The 19,026-nt window shown below is 42.4% G+C and overlaps 2 protein-coding genes across 5 annotated transcripts in view; both read left to right on the top strand.

Annotated features, from left to right (window-relative positions):
- The window catches only part of TMC7 (transmembrane channel like 7), a 49,166-nt gene extending 48,492 nt beyond the window's left edge, over positions 1-674 (top strand). Inside the window, 1 exon segment of the mRNA XM_029220956.1 lies at positions 598-674. Within this exon segment, the coding sequence (XP_029076789.1) occupies positions 598-672 (75 nt within the window). The 3' untranslated portion in view covers positions 673-674.
- Positions 675-8,039: 7,365 nt separating this feature from the next.
- COQ7 (coenzyme Q7, hydroxylase) lies at positions 8,040-17,707 on the top strand. 4 transcript variants are annotated; one of them, XM_029219382.1, is made up of 6 exons: positions 8,040-8,168; positions 13,870-14,048; positions 15,207-15,321; positions 16,189-16,328; positions 16,970-17,038; positions 17,473-17,707. In XM_029219382.1, exons 1-6 carry the CDS (start codon positions 8,096-8,098, stop codon positions 17,548-17,550), a joined length of 654 nt encoding a protein of 217 aa, XP_029075215.1. In that variant the 5' UTR covers positions 8,040-8,095; the 3' UTR covers positions 17,551-17,707. The 4 variants fall into 4 exon arrangements, with proteins under 4 accessions (XP_029075215.1, XP_029075212.1, XP_029075213.1 ...); XM_029219379.1 differs by having other exon boundaries at positions 16,970-17,655; XM_029219380.1 differs by lacking the exon at positions 8,040-8,168 and adding an exon at positions 8,359-8,452 and having other exon boundaries at positions 16,970-17,655.
- Positions 17,708-19,026: the final 1,319 nt, after the last annotated feature.

Below are 19,026 nucleotides of genomic sequence, written 5' to 3'. Positions count from 1 at the left end.
TCTAATTGCGATAACTGGTATGAAGATGATACAGAGAGGTAGTTAGAGTGGCGGGTAGACCGTCTGCTGCTGAGATGGTGGCCACGGAAGGCCTCTTTGGAGGCGGCGATGGTGGAGCTGAGACTCGAATGATGAGAGGAGCCAATTATGGGAGGTCTTGGGCATGAGAGTAACAGGCAGAGGGTACATCGAGGAGTGAGCCGGGCACTCCCGGGCCCAGGGGGAAGGGCGGTGTGGCTGGAGGGTGCAGGATGATGGGGAGAGGCAAGGCGATGCTAGAATCACAGCATAGCTGGGGTCACAACATCTCCTGAGGGCTCTGGTGGGAAGTTTGGGTTTAATTCTGAGTGTGATGGGAAGCCATTGGAGGGTGGTAAGTAAAAGTCTGATGTTCATTTTTAAAGGAACATTTTTACAAGGCCACTTTGTGGACCAGGGGCTGGGGAGGGAGGAAGAGTGAAAGAGGCAATTTGGAGGTCATTGCCATGGTCCAGTGGTTATTACCTACCAAGTCTGATAGGTAATTTCTTAGGTCGAAATAATGATATGTGTTTCCAAATATATTGAATGCGCTCTTGAACCTGTCTGTGTTTTTAGGAAAGTCGTGACAAGCGTTATCTAATCCAGAAACTAACAGAAGCCCAGAGGGGTTTGAGGAACCGGCTAGACTGAAGGGGAGATGCTGCAGCGTGCGGTTCACAGGCTGGCCTGGTGACCTGCCAGCCTACACCATCTACCTGAGATTTTAGCAGAAATTTTTAAATATATTTTTCTGGAATTTGGGCCTTTCCTGCAAGTGGCTCCATACGTGCAGCTCCAGTGCCTGTGTTTACATAACCCAGCCCCTGTTTAATGCTTTAGGGACTTAGAAAAGTAGGTTTGCCTGAGGCCCAGCAGCTCAGGCTCAACCAAAACACTGAAGCCATTGAAGGTTTTCAACCAAAATTGCTGAGAGACCATTTATAGTTTTACAAGCTTATTTGTATTGTCTTTTAAAGTTAACTGTAGAGGTCATCTATCCATGAGCCTGGGTTAGTTCTTTGGAGCCAGGTTCTGGGGGTTGAGGCTGAGAAGTGTTCTTTAAGAAGTAGTGACTCTCTAGGATGGTTCTGTAGACTTAGAATGGAGACTCGATTTTTTTGAAATGGAGAAACCCTTGAATTGTGATGTTTGGACCAGATGGTAGGAGCATGAAGAGGATGGTTATGTAATTTCAGCTACATGAGAATATGTAATATGAGAATAATATTATAGGAGAGAAAAGCCCTTCCTGCTGTGCGAATGAGCAAGGCCCCGAGTGCCCTTGATTGAGCCCTATGAGGAGGGGAACAGCGGCAGGATGGCAGCCTGGATTTCGTAGCTTCCTGGGCATTTTGCCACAGCTTTGTTACTCAGGGCAAACTGCCTTTAAGGGCCTGGATATCCACAGAACTTCTGTCTGTCCCTCTAGTCCTGGGTTTGGGGACTTGGCAGAGTGCCATCAAGATGGAGAGGCAAAGTTTGTCTCTCAGTCTTCCAAAAGCCGTTTCCCTTCCTGCACTGAGGTCTCTCAATGACACTTCATGGTTCAGAGCCAGGCTGGAAAGGACCGTTGAGTCTTTGAGTGTTTTGGCATGTGAGTTGCAGCATCAGGCCAGCCTGTGCCGGTGTACCAAACTAGACTGAATGCTGGCGTCTTAAATGTACGTATTCGTATTTGTAAGGGCTGTTGTTTGTCTTGTGCTTAAAATTTTTAATTTTATCTTACAAAACATGCAGAGTATCTCTTCAGATTTCCGTTACCGTAAAAACCGTCTGCGATAAATACCTCATCACTGAAACTGATAGCTTTAAACCTTTTAATATAAGCCTAGATTATGGTTTAGTGTAAGCAGTTTTCATTCTAATACCTTCAGAATCTTTTTCAAAGTACTGTAGTTTTGTAACGACCGTGTGTACCTTCCTGCTATGGTTTTCCTTCCTTTCACTGGCTCTAAACCTTTCCTGGGGGTAGCCTGGAATTTGAAGGTGGGTGCAGGCTTTAGAAAGCTGCTGCTGTGAAGTATATTCCCCCCCCCCTCCCCCCATTACTAAAAAATGATTGACTCCTTGCTCTGAGAAGCAAAACAAGCTCACCATAGTTAACATATTTCTGTGTACTTGTCCCTTTGCCAAAGTTTTTTTTTTTCTGCTCTTCTACAGGTAGTATTAACACGGGATATTTTTATACCTATAAAACTGATGAGGTTTTCTTTTCTTATCTTGTTAAGGTTTATGAATTTTTAAGTCTAATAACTAGTATCATGGAATTTTGAGCAAATGGAAGTTCATTCCGCCCTCACTTTTAAAAAATTCTAAATTGTTGGCATTTTTGCCTAGAGAATTTATATGTATAACATTCTTGCCTTCACCATGCTTCTGAAAACAGTCAAGTTTTCTGTGGTGTGTGTGTGTGTGTGTGTGTGTGTGTGTGTGTGTGTGTGTGTGAGATGGAAGCTCTGTTTTCTTTCCCTATTATTATACTGAAATATGCTAATATATTCATTTTAGTTAAATGCTGCTAATTTGCATACCTCTTACTTGAATGTTTTTATATATTTTGATAACTTTAATAACTGCAGGTGATGTCTGTATAATTGTTAAAGTACAGCTCTCGCTAACAAATGTGCATTACAACTACTGATTAAACTATGTCTTGAAGGTTTTAAAATGTGATTCTGTGTATTTGAATTCTTGGAGGCGTCTTGTTAGCAGTCAAGTGATCATGAAAGCTGTAACAGTTTGTAAAGTTGCTCTTTACCTTTTCCTAGAATGAGAAGAAAGAAGTGTTTAATTACAGAAAATCATCAAATGAGTGCTTTTAAGACTTGCTTTTAAGCCAAGGAGGGATGTGTGTGTGTGTGTGTTTTAAACTTAAAAGACATAAAGTTATTTCAAGACTCCCTATCCCATCTCCCAGAGGGAAACACTGCTAATAATGCTTATTTTATTCTCCCAGAAAATTATATATTCAAGCAGATATGTATCTGTAGTTGTATGTGTGATATTTATTTATTTATGAGCTTTTCCATTTTTTCTCCTTAATAACATCTTGAAGATCTTTATATGGAGAGTAGCTACTCATTCTTTTTAATGACTACATGGTATTCTTCCATTGTGTCAGCGTATACTTTCATAATCATTCACCAATACTGGATACTTAATTTTCAGTCACTCCCTCCTCCCATCCCCCTGCCCCGGACTCCACACACACCTCATTACAAGTACTCGGAGCTGGAATTTTGAAAGTACATGCAAACATTTCTCTTTTCTCTGTTCTATCCCATTGGCTTCAGTTTCTTGTTCTTTATCAGGGTGGCCTTGCACTTTCTTGCAATCACAAAATATTCTAATTCCAGCAAAGAGAAGAATCCAGTTTGGCAAGTCTTTAGTTTGCATTAACTCTTAAGTTAGCAAAGTAAATTCTTGCAGCTACATATCTGATTGTAGATACCCACTTGAGTAAGTATTGGAGAAGAAAGGAATTAATTTCCTGGGATGGCACTCCAAGGTCTGATCCCTAGGAAGATAGAACTTCTGAATGTGTCTTCTTTATATAGGGTGTTGCTTTATTAGTAAATTCCATTTGGTGTATTGTCTTTCCAATGCATGGGATGTGCTCAGGACATAGAATGGCTTTGTACTTTGTGTAATTTTGTACAGGTGTCTTTACCACTGTGAGATAAAGATCCCTTATCTTTAAAATGGAAAAATAGGGCTTCCCTGGTGGCGCAGTGGTTGAGAGTCCGCCTGCCGATGCAGGGGACATGGGTTCTGTGCCCCGGTCTGGGAAGATCCCACATGCCGCGGAGCGGCTGGGCCCGTGAGCCATGGCCGCTGAGCCTGCGCGTCTGGAGCCTGTGCTCCGCAACGGGAGAGGCCACAACAGTGAGAGGCCCGCGTACCGCAAAAAAAAAAAAAAGGAAAAATAATATAGACATTCACTTCTATTTTTGAGGATTGAATTAGGGAATAATAAGCCTTTTCTTTATGAAATTTTGTATTCTCATTACAAAAATACTTGTTTATTATAGAAAATAAAGGGAACGTTGAAAGCTACAGAGAAAGCAAAAGTAAAAATCATGTATGAGCAATATGTGTGGACATCCACTGTTAGTCTTGGCAAATTCCCTTTAAGGTAGAAAGAACAGAGTGAGGGAGGGAGGATGAAAAGAAGAGAAAGAAAAAAATTGGTATTCTCATTTCTTTTTCATAAGTGTTTTCTCATTTTATCCAAAGTTCTTTATAAGCATTTCAGTAGGTTACATAACATCATACAGATGGATCACAATTTTTTTTAAAGTTTTTGGCCGCACCCCACGGTATGTGGGATCTTAGTTCCCCGACCAGGGATCGAACCCACACCTTCTGCATTGGAAGGCAGAGTCTTACCACTGGGCCACTGGGGAAGTCCCCACATTTTTTTTTAACATTCCCTTGCTGCTTAACATTTTGTTTTCAAATGTCCCTGATAATAAATGAGACACACAAATCTTTGTCAATATATATATTTTTTTTTCTTTTGAGACAGAGACCTGGAAATGGGATTACAGCCAAGATTTTAAGGCTTTTGAGAGCTAGATTTATACTCAGGAGCTTTACATGAGAATGTTACAACACCCTCACTTTCACCAACTATTTGGATTTAAAAAGGTATATAATAGTCAATCATAATTTTAAATTATTGCAGTGTTTTAATTTGAAAACAATTAGCAACATTATTTTTACAATGGCAGTGTATCTTAAATATTTTATAGTAACGGGTAATTGAAACACAAAAGACCCCGAATAGCCAAAGCAATCTTTTTATTTATTTATTTATTTATGGCTGCGTTGGGCCTTCGTTGCTGTGCGTGGGCTTTCTCTAGTTGTGGTGAGTGGCGGCTACTCTTTGCTGCAGTGCGCGGGCTTCTCATTGCGTTGGCTTCTTGTTGTGGAGCACAGGCTCTAGGCGTGTGGGCTTCAGTAGTTGCAGTGTGCGGGCTCAGTAGTTGTGGCTCGCAGGCTCTAGAGCGCAGGCTCAGTAGTTGTGGCGCACGGGCTTAGTTGCTCCGTGGCATGTGAGATCTTCCCAGATCAGGGCTTGAACCCATGTCCCCTGCATTGGTAGGAGGGTTCTTAACCACTGCGCCACCAGGGAAGCCCATAGCCAAAGAAATCTTGAGAAAGAAAAACGGAGTTGGAGGAATCAGGGTCCCCGACTTCAAACTATACTACAAAGCTACAGTAATCAAGACTGTATGGTGCTGGCACAAATACAGAAATATAGATCAATGGTACAGGATAGAAAGCCCAGAGATAAACCCACACACATATGGTCACCTAATTTATGACAAAGGAGGCAAGAACATAAAATGGAGCAAAGATAGCCTCTTCAGTAAGTGGTGCTGGGAAAATAGGACAGCTACATGTAAAAGAATGAAATTAGAACACTCCCTAACAGCATACACAAAAATAAACTCAAAATGGATTAAAGACCTAAATGTAAGACAGGACACTGTAAAATTCTTAGAGGAAAACATAGGAAAAACACTCTTTGACATAAACCACAGCAAGATCTTTTTTGAACCACCTCCTCGAGTAATGAAAATAAAAATAAACAAATGGGACCTAATAAAACTTAAAAGCTTTTGCACAGCAAAGGAAACCATAAACAAGATGAAAAGACAACCCTCAGAATGGGAGAAAATATTTGCAAATGAAACAACGGACAAAGGATTAATCTCCAAAATATACAAACAGCTCATGGAGCTCAATATCAAAACAAACAATCCAATTAAAAAATGGGCGGAAGACCTAAAGAGACATTTCACTAAAAAAGACATACAGATGGCCAAAAGGCACATGAAAAGATGCTCAACATCACTAATCATTAGAGAAATGCAAATCAAAACTATAATGAGGTATCACCTCACACCAGTCAGAATGGCCATTATCAAAAAATCTAGAAATAGGGCTTCCCTGGTGGCGCAGTGGTTAAGAATCCGCCTGCCAATGCAGGGGACACGGGTTCGAGCCCTGGTCCGGGAAGATCCCACATGCCGCAGGGCAACTGGGCCCATGAGCCACAACTACTGAGCCTGCGTGTCTGGAGCCTGTGCTCCGCAACGAGAGGCCGCGACAGTGAGAGGCCCGCGCCCCGCGATGAAGAGTGGGCCCTGCTTGCCACAACTAGAGAAAGCCCTCGCACAGAAACGAAGACCCAACACAGCCAAAAATAAATAAAAATTTATATTTAAAAAAAATCTAGAAATAATAAATACTAGAGAGGGTGTGGTGAAAAGGGAACTTTCCTGCACTGTTTGTGGGGATGTACGTTGATACAACCACTATGGAGAACAGTATGGAGGTTCCTTAAAAAACTAAAAATAGAACTACCATATGACCCAGCAATCCCACTATTGAGCATGTACCCTGAGACAACCATAATTCTGAAAGAGTCATGTACCACAATGTTCACTGCAGCACTGTTTACAATAGCCAGGACATGGAAGTAATCTAAGTGTCCATCAACAGATGAATGGATAAAGATGCGGCACATATATTACTCAGCCATAAAAAGAAACAAAATTGAGTTATTTGTAGTGAGGTAGATGGACCTAGAGTCTGTCATACGGAGTGAAGTAAGTTAGAAAGAAAAACAAATACCGTATACTAACGCATATGTATGGAATTAAAAAAAAATGGTAGTGATGAACCTAGTGGCAGGGCAGGAATAAAGACGCAGACATAGAGAATGGACTTGAGGACGGGGGGGGGGCTGGGGGAGGGGGAAGCTGGGGTGAAGTGAGAGTGGCGTCGACACATATACACTTCCAAACGTAAGATAGCTAGTGGGAAGCAGCTGCATAGCACAGGGAGATCAGCTCAGTGATTTGCGACGACCTAGAGGGGTGGAATAGGGAGGGTGGGAGGGAGGGGATATGGGGATATATGTATGCATATGGCTGATTCACTTTGTTGTACAACAGAAACTAACACAGCATTGTGAAGCAATTATACTCTAATAAAGAGGTATATATATATATATACATATATATATATATATGTATAATCCAAGGGTGTAAAGTAAAAAATGAAAGCCCCCTTCTCACTATCCCAACCCCTTGAAGTTGCCATTATTAAACGTTTTGCTGTACATCCTTTCAGGTATGCACCTTTGATTTTTTGCCCTCATATACATTACACATTCGAAAAATTATTTCTGTTCCATAGATTCCTAGAAGTAGGATTGTTGTATCAGTGGATATGCATTTTTTAAAGTGTCCAAAATTTTTTTTCTTAAGACTATTTTTTTTACAGCAGTTTTAGGTTCACAGCAAAATTGAGGAGGGTACAGAGATTTCCCATATACCCCCTGCCTCCACACATGCACCGACTCCCCCACCAGAGTGATACATTTGTTACAATTGATGAGTCTACATTGTCAGATTGGATATAGACTTAAAAGTAAGAAATAATTTGTTGCTAAACCTTCCCTTCCCAACCCTTCCCTTAAGAAACCAATTTGCGCCAATGTACGTTCTCACTTACAGTAAAGTGGAAATAATAATAGCAATAATAAATGTTCTCCGTAGAAAAACTAAAAATAGAGAAAAGGAGTAGGAAGAAATTTAGTATGTCAACCCCAATACATAGAGATAACACTAATGACCATGTGGTGAATTTCAGAATGTAATTTCTACTATTTTAAAGTGGTTACAAATAGAGAAAAATCTCCTATATTGGTAAAGCATAAAACACAATGGCTATGCCAGTAAACAATTCCTTCATGGTCCTCCTTCCCAGGAACTGAGTAGAGTAATCTTTACCCCGTCGGGATCTTTGAAAGAACAATTTAGCATTCTCATCTCCATGGCAACCCTTTACCCGGTCGGTCTGAGTGATTGATAGTGATCGCATCCAATAGAATCTTTTCATTTGACGTTTCCAACCAATCGAGTGGAAGCAGGTGGCCCAGAGCGTTTCCACCGAGGCAAGAGCGGGTCTTATCTGCCTTACGTCGGCCGTGCGTCATCAGTCTGCGGCAAGGGCACGGTTGCTCTGTTCAAGAAGTGGTTCCCCTGTTGCCGCGGCAATGAGCTACACCCGGGCGGCGGCGGCTTGCTGTCTGTGGCAGCTGCGCACGGGCGCCCCGAGGTCCCTCTCAGGTAAAGGGGGAGCATTACCGTGGCCCCGCCCCGTGCCGGCGAGCCAGGGAATTTTCTCCAGAGGCTTGGGTCGGAGAGGTCACGGGGAAGACGTTCACTACGTCACAGGGCTGCGACGGAGCGCGACTGAGCGGCTGGAAAAGCGGGGCTGGGCCAGTAGTGCGCCGCGGGTCCGCCGGGCGGGAAGTGGGGTGGTTTTCCGCAGTAACCGTCTGGAGCGCCGGTTCCGGGTCGGCGCATTGGGGATGACCTAATTGCGCACCTGTTACGTGACGTCACTGCAGGTGTGGTCGGCGTTCCGGACTGAGGACAGTTGGCGACCTTAAAAGTTTAGTGTCCTGGGGGTGGGGGGGTGTCCTCCTCGTATCCTTTGCTCAGGGCCTCGTAGGTAGTCCTACGACCAGCAGCGTCCGCTTGCCCCCGACACCTCCACCCCTCACCCCGGAGCTTGTTAGAAACGCGGATTCTCAGGTCCCTCCCCTGACCACTGGATCGCTATGTCAGTATTTTAACGAGACCTTCGAATGATTCGTGTGCATTTGCAAGTTTGAGAGGCACCAGGGTATTGGAAGGAGTATCGAATTGGGAGTAGGGAGACTTAGGCCTGGATCCTGGCTCCTCCTTTCCTCATTTCATCCGAGGTGCCTCAGAAAATTGTGAGGTCATTTTCTCAAAGTTAAATCATTCGTGTACCACCTAGACGACTTTTGCCTTATAGCAATACCACTTGTATTTTGATTACTAAAGGTTTTTTTTTTTTTTCCCTAAACCGTGTCCCATTTTAAATTAAGTAATTTCACGGAAACTAGATCCTTATGGTAAACAGAAAACCAGTATCGCCTGTCCCAAGAAAAGTAATCATAAAAAATAAATACGCTGAAAACAAGAAGTTATTGTGTTAGATACTGTTGCCTACCAAGGCTTGAACCCAAGATCATCTTTCTTTCTGGTAAGAAAGGGAGGTTAGCAAGTGTTAGGAAGATGTTTAAGATGTGTCAGCTGTAAACTGAGACCATCTCCTTGATGAAGACAAAAAAATTGGAAGAGAATAACTCTTGCTGAAAAACATGGGTGTTATTTAATGCATGTTCATAGCCACTTAAGGTCTTCCTATAAACCACATGAAACCTCCTAGGTACCATCATAGGTATGTGTTTCACATTTTGGGAAAACATGAATATAAAATGATGCATTTGAGAGCTTCTAGCTCTGGGCCTCAATTTTATATATTATTTCTCAGTTTTATTTTAAAGTGTGTGACAGTGCAGGCAAAACTCAGAGGACTGTTGAACATGATTTTTAATGCTCCTTAGTTGAGCCAATACCAGAATAAGAATCATTCTTTTTCATTTAAAGAGTTACTTTGCTTCCTGTATCTCATTTTACCTTCATGATAACTCATTAAGAAAGGTTTTATTATTGCGTGTTTTCCCTTAAAAAGAAAATAACCTGATCATTCCCAATTTTATATGTAAGAAATGGCAATTCTGAATTGTCTAAGGTCTGTGTTAGAGACAGGATATGTACTTTCTGGCTCTAGCTCTGTGCCCCATCTGTGATCCATACTGTAGAAATATGTTGCTAAATCTTCCCTTCCCAACCCTCCCCTTAAGAAACCAATTTGCACCAATGTACGTTCTCACTAACAGTAAAGTGGAAATAATAATAGCAATAATGTTCTCTGTAGAAAAACTAAAAATAAAGAAAAGGAGTAGGAAGAAATTTAGTATGTCAACCCCAATACCTAGAGATAACACAAATGACCATGTGGTGAATTTCAGAATGTAATTTCTACTATTTTAAAGTGGTGACAAATAGAGAAAAATCTCCTATATTGGTAAAGGAGATTTTTATAAATAATGTTTTGCCCATCTGTGATCCATACTGTACTTTTTTTTTCCTTTTCCATTATGGTTTATTACAGGATATTGAATATAGTTCCTTGTGCTATATAGTAGGACCTTGTTGTTTATTTTATATATAGTAGTTTGTATCTGCTAATCCCAAACTCCTAATTTATCCCGCCCCCACCCCCTTTCCCCTTTGGTCACCATAAGTTTGTTTTCTATGTCTGTGAGTCTGTTTCTTAAGTTCATTTGTTAATTTCTTAATAATTTCACATTTTAGATTCCACATATAAGTGATATCATATGGTATTTGTCTTTCTCTGTCTTACATCACTTAGTATGATAATCTCTAGGTCCATCCATGTTGCTACAGATGGCATTATTTCACTCTTTTATGGCTGAAGAGTATTCCATTGTGTGTGTGTGTGTGTGTGTGTGTGTGTGTGTGTGTATAGGTAGATAGACCACATCTTCTTTATCCATTCATCTGTCGATGGGCGTTTAGGTTGCTTCCATGTCTTGGCTGTTGTAAATAGTGCTGCTGTGAACATTGGGGTGCATGTATCTTTTCGAATTAGAGTTTTGTCCAGATATATGCCCAGGAATGGGATTGCTGGATCATATGGCAACTCTGTTTTTAGTTTTTTGAGGAACCTCCATATTGTTCTCCATAGTGGCCGCACCAGTTTACATTCCCACCAATAGTGTAGGAGGGTTCCCTTTTCTCCACACCCTCTCCAGCATTTGTTATTTGTAGACTTTTTTTTTTGTGGTACGCGGGCCTCTCACTGTTGTGGCCGCTCCCATTGCGGAGCACAGGCTCCGGACGCACAGGCTCAGCAGCCATGGTTCACAGGCCTAGCCGCTCCGCGGCATGTGGGATCTTCCCGGACCGGGGCACGAACCCATGTCCCCCGCATCGGCAGGCGGACTCTCAACCACTGCGCCACCAGGGAAGCCCATTTGTAGACTTTTTAATGGCCATTCTGACAGGTGTAAGGTGGTACCTCATTGTAGTTTTGATTTGCATTTTTCTAATTAGCAATGTTGAGCACCTTTTCATGTGTCTGTTGGCCATCTGTTTGTCTTCTTTGGAGAAATGTCTAAGTCTTCCGCCCATTTTTTGATTGGGTTGTTTGTTTTTTTGTTATTGAGCTGTATGAACTGTTTGTGTATTTTGGAAATTAAGCCCTTGTGGGTTGCATTGTTTGCAAATATTTTCTCCCAGTCCGTAGGTTGTCTTTTCATTTTGTTTATGGTTCCCTTTGCTGTGCAAAAGCTTATAAGTTTGATTAGGTCCCATTGTTTATTTTTGCTTTTATTTCTATTGCCTTGGGAGACTGACCTAAGAAAACATTGGTGTGATTTATGTCTGAGAATGTTTTGCCTATGTTCTCTTCTAGGAGTTTTATGGTGTCATGTCTTAATATGTAAGTTTTTAAGCCAGTTTGAGTTGGTTTTTGTGTATGGTGTGAGGGTGTGTTCTAACTGCATTGATTTACATTTGGCTGTCCAGCTTTCCCAACACCACTTGCTGAAGAGACTGTCTTTTCTCCATTGTATATTAATTGGCAAAGATTAATTGGCCATAGGTGTGTGGGTTTATTTCTGGGCTCTCTATTCTATTCCGTTGATCCATATGTCTGTTTTTGTGCCAGTACCACACTGTTTTGATTACTGTAGCCTTGTAATATTGTCTGAAGTCTGGGAGGGTTATGCCACCAGCTTTGTCCTTTTTCCTCAGGATTGCTTTGGCAATTCTGGGTCGTTTATGGTTCCATATAAATTTTAGGATTATTCGTTCTAGTTCTGTGAAAATGGCCGTGGGTAATTTGATAGGGATCACATTAAGTCTGTAGATTGTTCTGGGTAGTTTGGCCATTTAAATAATATTAATTTTTCCAATCCAGGAGTGTCCATCCCATACTTTTTAAAGAGACCTTGCAGAGATTATGAAAAGATAGAAATAGCAAATATTACAATACCCCACCCTCCACACATACTCCCAAAAAGCATTTATTAGGTGCCTGAATCTGGAAGAGTGTTGCAGTGCTAGGGAAAATTCATGTATGTTTTTAATAGAAATATAATTCTCCCCATCAGAAGTCAGATGTGCGTTTGAACTCACCCTCATCCTGTGCACTCAGCCCCTTGCTATTTCTCAGTAAATGGTTTCTTAAAAATGAGTATTGAGGGATTTCCCAATGGTCCAATGGTTAGGACTTGGCGCTTTCATTACCGAGGGCCTGGGTTCAATCCCTGGTCGGGGAACTAAGATCCTGCAAGCCATGGGGAGTGGCCAAAAAAAAGAGTATTGAGTTGTCTTTAAAGTTCTTTCCCATTAACACGTTTCTGGATGGGAGTAACAAAATAAAAACAAGCAAACAAGATTACTTTAAAAAATAGAGTCATCTCATCGTTTTCAATTTTAATTGGGCCCCATCTTTCTATAAGGAGGCCAGACCGATGGAAGCACCAGTCCTTGGACTTGGAGGCAAAAACTTGAGACAGGTTACCTTGACTTTGTCAAATGTCTCAAATTATTCTCCACATAAAAACATGGCCACGGACCACAGTGACCCACTGTCTGATGGCACAGATCTGAGTGGTACCTTACACCTGGCAGAACTTGGACTCCATCCAGTTTCTTGAGTCAAATATGCTCGGTGAGATGGAGCAGGTTATATGTGGAAGACTGGATCACAGCTGGGTCACCATGCTTCGGACCCCTAATAGCCACTGCTCTTTTGTTTAGTCATTTAAAATCCCCTGCCTGAAAAGTTCAAATGCAGAACCCCCTCATATTTCATCAGGCCTACCCCATCACTGTGTCCAAAGCACTCAAGCCTTTTTTAATGGAAAAACAAACAAACTATAGATGTATCCAAAACGAAACTTTCTGCACATTGTGTGGGTGTTCAAGTTAGCCTAAATGAAAAGAAGTATCTACTAAACACACAGTAGTCATACATAAGAGCCTTGAAACACATCTCAAGATGATATCAATACAGGTCAAAGTTCACATTCCAAACTAAATGGTCTCTCTGAGTCTCTATCTCCATATCTTCAAAATGAGTTGATAACACCTTATACATCTAAACATGTTACAAAACTCTTCTCTTAGGGGAGAGAACTTTGGGAATGCCCTAATGTAAGCCTCAGAGATTACAGTCAAGATGTTACTGTTTGGAGATTTTTTTAAAAGACAAAATCTAATCTATCCTGAAGAATTTATATTTTGAAAGCAAGAAGAGTTCAGTTGAATTAAGTACCATAATGAGATGAAACCTAAGCTCTAAGGCTAAATTCTCAAAGTCAGATGCCCACGGGTGCGGATATTTTTAGGAGAAATTAAATCTACAGTTCGTAACCTTGGCTGCAGAGAGGATTTGTGCACAGAACTTTTCAAAAACATCTGTGTCCCCCTCCCAGAGATCAACTGGGGAGGAGCATCCGTGCTTTTGAGAGCTCCCTAGGGGTTCTGTGCAGCCAGGGTTGGGAACAGAGCAAGCCGGCACGAGTGGGTGGACTGGAGAACCATGCCCATCTAGAGGCAGCTACCACGTTAACTGCCTGGTGAGAAGACAGGATCAGTATTTCTAGATCATCATACACTTAGATTGAAGCCAGAGTCCAGATCTTTAGTTAAAATCTTCTATGTTTTAAATATTGGTAACTAACTTCAAAAAACAAAACAAAAACCATTGCAGGTTAAACAGAATACACCCGTGGGCGTACCCCACCTATGGGGAGCTTATTTGTGACCTTTGCTCTAAGGTGCCTCTTTCTCTGTCTATGAAGGAAACAACTCAGTTTTACCCGAGAGTAATGGAGAATAAACACTTGCGTTGCAGCTTATGGAAGAAGAATCAGTGTCAGATTTTGCAGTTCGGGAGTGACCTTAGACAATATCAGTCGGGCAGCTGTGGATCGAATAATCCGGGTGGATCATGCAGGTGAATATGGAGCGAACCGCATCTACGCAGGGCAGATGGCCATCCTGGGTCGGACGAGCATCGGGCCGGTCATTCAGGTGGGCGCCTCTTTATCTGAGTAATGAATCGCATTGGGTCATGCCTTCTCAAGGGAGATACTGTTGTCCCCAGGCAAGCAAGAATTAGTTGTGCAGGTGGGGATGGAGGAGTAAGAAGCATATTATTATTTATTTATCAAGCACATACATTTAGTACATAAACACATACAGTACATCTGTAGTATTAAAATGTCTTGGTGGGGGGCGGTGCAGGCGATAAAAAAGGGCTGAGAGTCAGCGTTAAGTAAAAGCGCCAGTTGTGAGACGTTGTGGTCCCGCCCATAGTGGAGGCCAGTGGAGATACTTTATATTGAGAGGCAGACGGTCGGTTGGGCCTGGGCTTTATAGTCACACAGACTATAAAGGTTCACATTCCAGCTCTCTCCCGGTGTGACCTGGGGGAAGTCACATGACCTCTCCATTTCCATATCTGCAAAATGAGCCGTTAACACCTCGTTAGGTTTTGGTGAAGAATAAATGAGCTGGTGTAGAGCAGCTAATACCATGCCTGGCATGTAATAGACACTTAGCACATGTTAAATTGCCTGCTCTGAGCCCTTGGGCAAGTTACTTAACCTCTCTGTGCCTCACTTTCTTCGTCTGTAAAATGAGGATAATAAGTTTGTCCTTCACAAAGCAGTTGTGCAGATTAAGTTAATTACGTATGTAAAGCTATTTGACAGTACTTGGCTATAGGACATACTCTTAAGTGTTAGCTCTTATAATCATTCTCCCTTTTTTCTTTGATGTAAATGATACATTTCTGGCTCTCTGAAAGGAACTTATATAAAATGTAATATTCTGCCCTTCTGATTTTGAAATGGGCTAAACATCTCATTTCTTTTGGGTGCGCACTCTTGTCCTTGAATAGGCGCGTTGTGGGTCGGAGGAGCTTCTTCTGGCACCATGGTTCGGGGTCCGCTTCTCTGGAATTAAGATTACAGATGCATCTTTTGGTTTGCTGTCACTCTCTTCTCCGTAGCCTGATGTTTAGGGTTTTTCTTCGACAATTCAAGGGGAATGGGAGAAATAGCAGTTCTCATCATTTTGCCCGTTTTGCTTCCTTTACCGCACATGGACAGGGCATTAGTTTCCTTGCTCTATAGCAGGCGGTCTCTGTGGAATGCTTGCATGTCTTTGTTTTTATGTTTCTTACAGAAAATGTGGGATCAAGAAAAGGACCACTTGAAAAAGTTCAATGAGTTGATGGTTGCATTCAGGGTGCGGCCAACCATTCTGATGCCCTTTTGGAATGTGCTGGGCTTTGCACTGGGTATGTGTCTGTCCAGAAGAGCCTGTGTGAGCTTAGGGATCTGGGGTGATTGAATCATTAAATAACCACTTCTACAATTCTTGCTGTGTCCTCTTACAACCTTTTAATTTACTTAATATTTTTCTGAAGTTAAATTGACTTTTTTTTGCTTACATTTATTTAAGATAGAATCTTAAAATCAGAACTTTTATAAATAGAAGGTACAGTGAAGATAAATACAACAGAGAGGAAAAAAGCTAGAGCAATTCAATTGTAGCCAGATGGTGTTCCTTGATGAAGGTTGTAAACCTGAGATCTGCTCACTCTTAAAAAGGGAGAGTCAGGGAATTCCCTGACGGTCCAGTGGTTAGGACTCGGCGCTTTCACTGCCTGGGTTCAATCCCTGGTCGGGGAACTAAGATCCCGCAAGCCACGAGGCACGGCCAAAAAAAGAAGGGTGGCGGGGGGAATCAGTGGTATAGCGGAACCCAAAACACACTCACCCTCAGTGAAGACTCACTCCTGCCATAATCGGAAGGTTAGAAAAAGCATTGAAAAAGAACATTCTTACTATGTGATTCAGGGTTTAACACTGTGATCTGGTACCACCTAAAACCATGGTTTTCAAGGGGGGCAAGTTGCTCCTGAGGATGCTTGGCAACATCTAAAGACATTTTTGGTTGTCACAACTGGGGATGCCACTGGCACCTAGTGGGTAAAGGCCAAGGGTGCTGCTAACAGCCCACAGTGTTCAGGACATTCCCCCACAACAAGGAATTATCCAGCCCCAGAGTCCAGGGTGCCAAGGTGACAAACCCTGACCTCAGCTGATCTCCATCCCCAGTGGTATCAGCCCCATCCTTTGCCTTCCGGGTCTGACAATTCCAGGTGCGGGAACTGCCCTGCTTGGGAAGGAGGGCGCAATGGCCTGCACAGTTGCTGTGGAAGAGTCCATAGCACACCACTACAACAACCAGATCAGGATGCTGATGGAGAAGGAGCCTGAAAAGTATGAAGAGCTTCTTCAGGTATTTGACTCGCTCTGGAAGGGGCTGCTGGGGGGGAAGGGCAGATATGCAGTTTGGTAAGAGGAACAAAATAGAGTGTTAGGGAATTGTGATGCCTCAGAAACCTAGGGCAGCACCTCATTTTAAAAGCAAGCAAACTGAGGCAGCTGAAGCCGAATGCCCTGTCACGTGCTTGGGCAGATCTGGGACTGAAACCCGTGTTTCCTGAACCCAGACCTGTATTCTTTCTGCTTCCGGATCATTGATAGATTCTGAGCAAATGCCATGAGTACAAACCCTTCAGATTAAATAAATAAATATCCTCAGAAATTTTCTACAGCAAATAAGGGAACTGTTTAATTTTTTTTGAAGCTAAGTCAGTGGCCAACCACCTGTTTCTGTAAATAAAGTTTTGTTGGAACACAGCTGCACCCATCTGTCTACATGTCCATGGCTGCTGTCCCCTCTACGATGGAAGAGTTGAGTTGTTGTGACAGGGACCTTACAGCCCCAAAAGCTTGAAGTACTGACTCTGGCCCTTTGTAGGAAAAGTTTGCCTACCTGTGTCTTAGATGATAATATGAGGCTTTAGTCTCCAAAATAAGTCAGAACAGCAGGGAGCTGGTAGGCTGACTTGCTTCCATTTCTTTTTCCTTAATCAGGTGATAAGGAAATTTCGGGATGAAGAGCTTGAGCACCATGACATAGGCCTCGAACACGACGCAGAACTGGTGGGGACCCCCCTTTACTGTTTGCTTGTGGTGACCTTATTTGGAAGGATGAGGGATGGGAAGGTTTCTGTTCCCAGAAAGATACAGAGTCGCTGTCAGACAAAGAGAACCAATACATTGCTTGACAGAAAGCCAGCAAATGCCTTTCTCCCAACTGGGAATCTTATTTCTTGCTTCTCTTCCTTATCCTTTTACCCAGCGCTTTCTCCCTCTCAGGTGAGAAACCAGTTGGGTCAAACGTTTTGGATGCAGCAGAGGCATTCCAATCTTTTGAATAGGTTTTTTCTTTTTCCCCAATTAAAATAAATTGTTTCTTAGATCTCATTACTTATCCAGAGAAGTCCCAACCCTGCCATGCCAGGCCTGTACCTTACAACCGAAGGTGAACATAGAGCAGGTTTCTTTGCTTCGCTTATTGTTGTTGTTTTTAACAGGCTCCAGCGTATGCTGTTCTGAAGAGCGTTATCCAGGCTGGATGCAGCGTGGCAATATATTTATCAGAAAGACTGTAAAGTATGTCCACTTTTCCTTGTGTATAAACGATGATAGTAATTTAACAAGTGACAATAGCAGAAAAGGAAACGTACAGTTACTGTTCTCTGAATTTCTTAATAAACTGCGAGAGGTTTTTTTGTTAATAAAATTCTCCAGTGTTGATTTTTTTTTTTTTTTTTTTTTTGCGGTACGCGGGCCTCTCACTGCTGTGGCCTCTCCCGTTGCGGAGCACAGGCTCCGGACGCGCAGGCCCAGCGGCCATGGCTCACGGGCCCAGCCGCTCCGCAGCATGTGGGATCTTCCCGGACTGGGGCACGAACCCGTGTCCCCTGCATTGGCAGGCGGACTCTCAACCACTGCGCCACCAGGGAAGCCCCTCCAGTGTTGATTTTTCTCTGTGCTGCTTTATGGCCATAAAGCTGACAGTTCACCAGGTGCATTCAGATTATAGCAAAATAAGCTGGTCCTTGTTTGGTCTGTAGTTAATTTTTTCATAAAGCATTAAGAATGAATCATTAAGAAAGTAACAGAAATCTTCAAGAGAAAAAAAAAAGAGCTTACTGGTAACACAAAGTAATTTAAAACACAATGATGTTTAAGATGGACCAAGCAAGACTGCTGAGCCCGTCAGGTAAGCGGAAGACTGACTGACATTGGTTTTTTTTTTAACATCTTTATTGGGGTATAATTGCTTTGCAATGGTGTGTTAGTTTCTGCTTTATAACAAAGTGAATCAGTTATACATATACACATGTTCCCATATCTCTTCCCCCCCGCCCCGCGTCTCCCTCCCTCCCACCCTCCCCATCCCACCCCTCCAGGCGGTCACAAAGCACCAAGCTGATATCCCTGTGCCATGCGGCTGCTTCCCACTAGCTATCTACCTTACGTTTGGTAGTATATATATGTCCATGACTCTCTCTCGCCCTGTCACAGCTCACCCTTCCCCCTCCCCATATCCTCAAGTCCGTTCTCCAGTAGGTCTGTGTCTTTATTCCTGTCTTACCCCTAGGTTCTTCATGACATTTTTTTTTCCTTAAATTCCATATATATGTGTTAGCGTATGGTATTTGTCTTTTTCTTTCTGACTTACTTCACTCTGTATGACAGACTCTAGGTCTATCCACCTCATTACAAATAGCTCAATTTCGTTTCTTTTTATGGCTGAGTAATATTCCATTGTATATATGTGCCACGTCATCTTTATCCATTCATCCGATGATGGGCACTTAGGTTGTTTCCATCTCTGGGCTATTGTAAATAGAGCTGCAATGAACATTTTGGTACATGACTCTTTTTGAATTTTGGTTTTCTCAGGGTATATGCCCAGTAGTGGGATTGCTGGGTCATATGGTAGTTCTATTTGTAGTTTTTTAAGGAACCTCCATACTGTTCTCCATAGTGGCTGAACCAATTCACATTCCCACCAGCAGTGCAAGAGTGTTCCCTTTTCTCCACACCCTCTCCAGCATTTATTGTTTCTAGATTTTTTG

Source organism: Monodon monoceros, unplaced genomic scaffold (assembly GCF_005190385.1).
Source record: "Monodon monoceros isolate NGI ecotype Baffin Bay Population unplaced genomic scaffold, NGI_Narwhal_1 Super_Scaffold_13, whole genome shotgun sequence".
Lineage (NCBI taxonomy): Eukaryota > Metazoa > Chordata > Mammalia > Artiodactyla > Monodontidae > Monodon > Monodon monoceros.
This window is presented reverse-complemented; position numbering and strand designations above follow the sequence as displayed.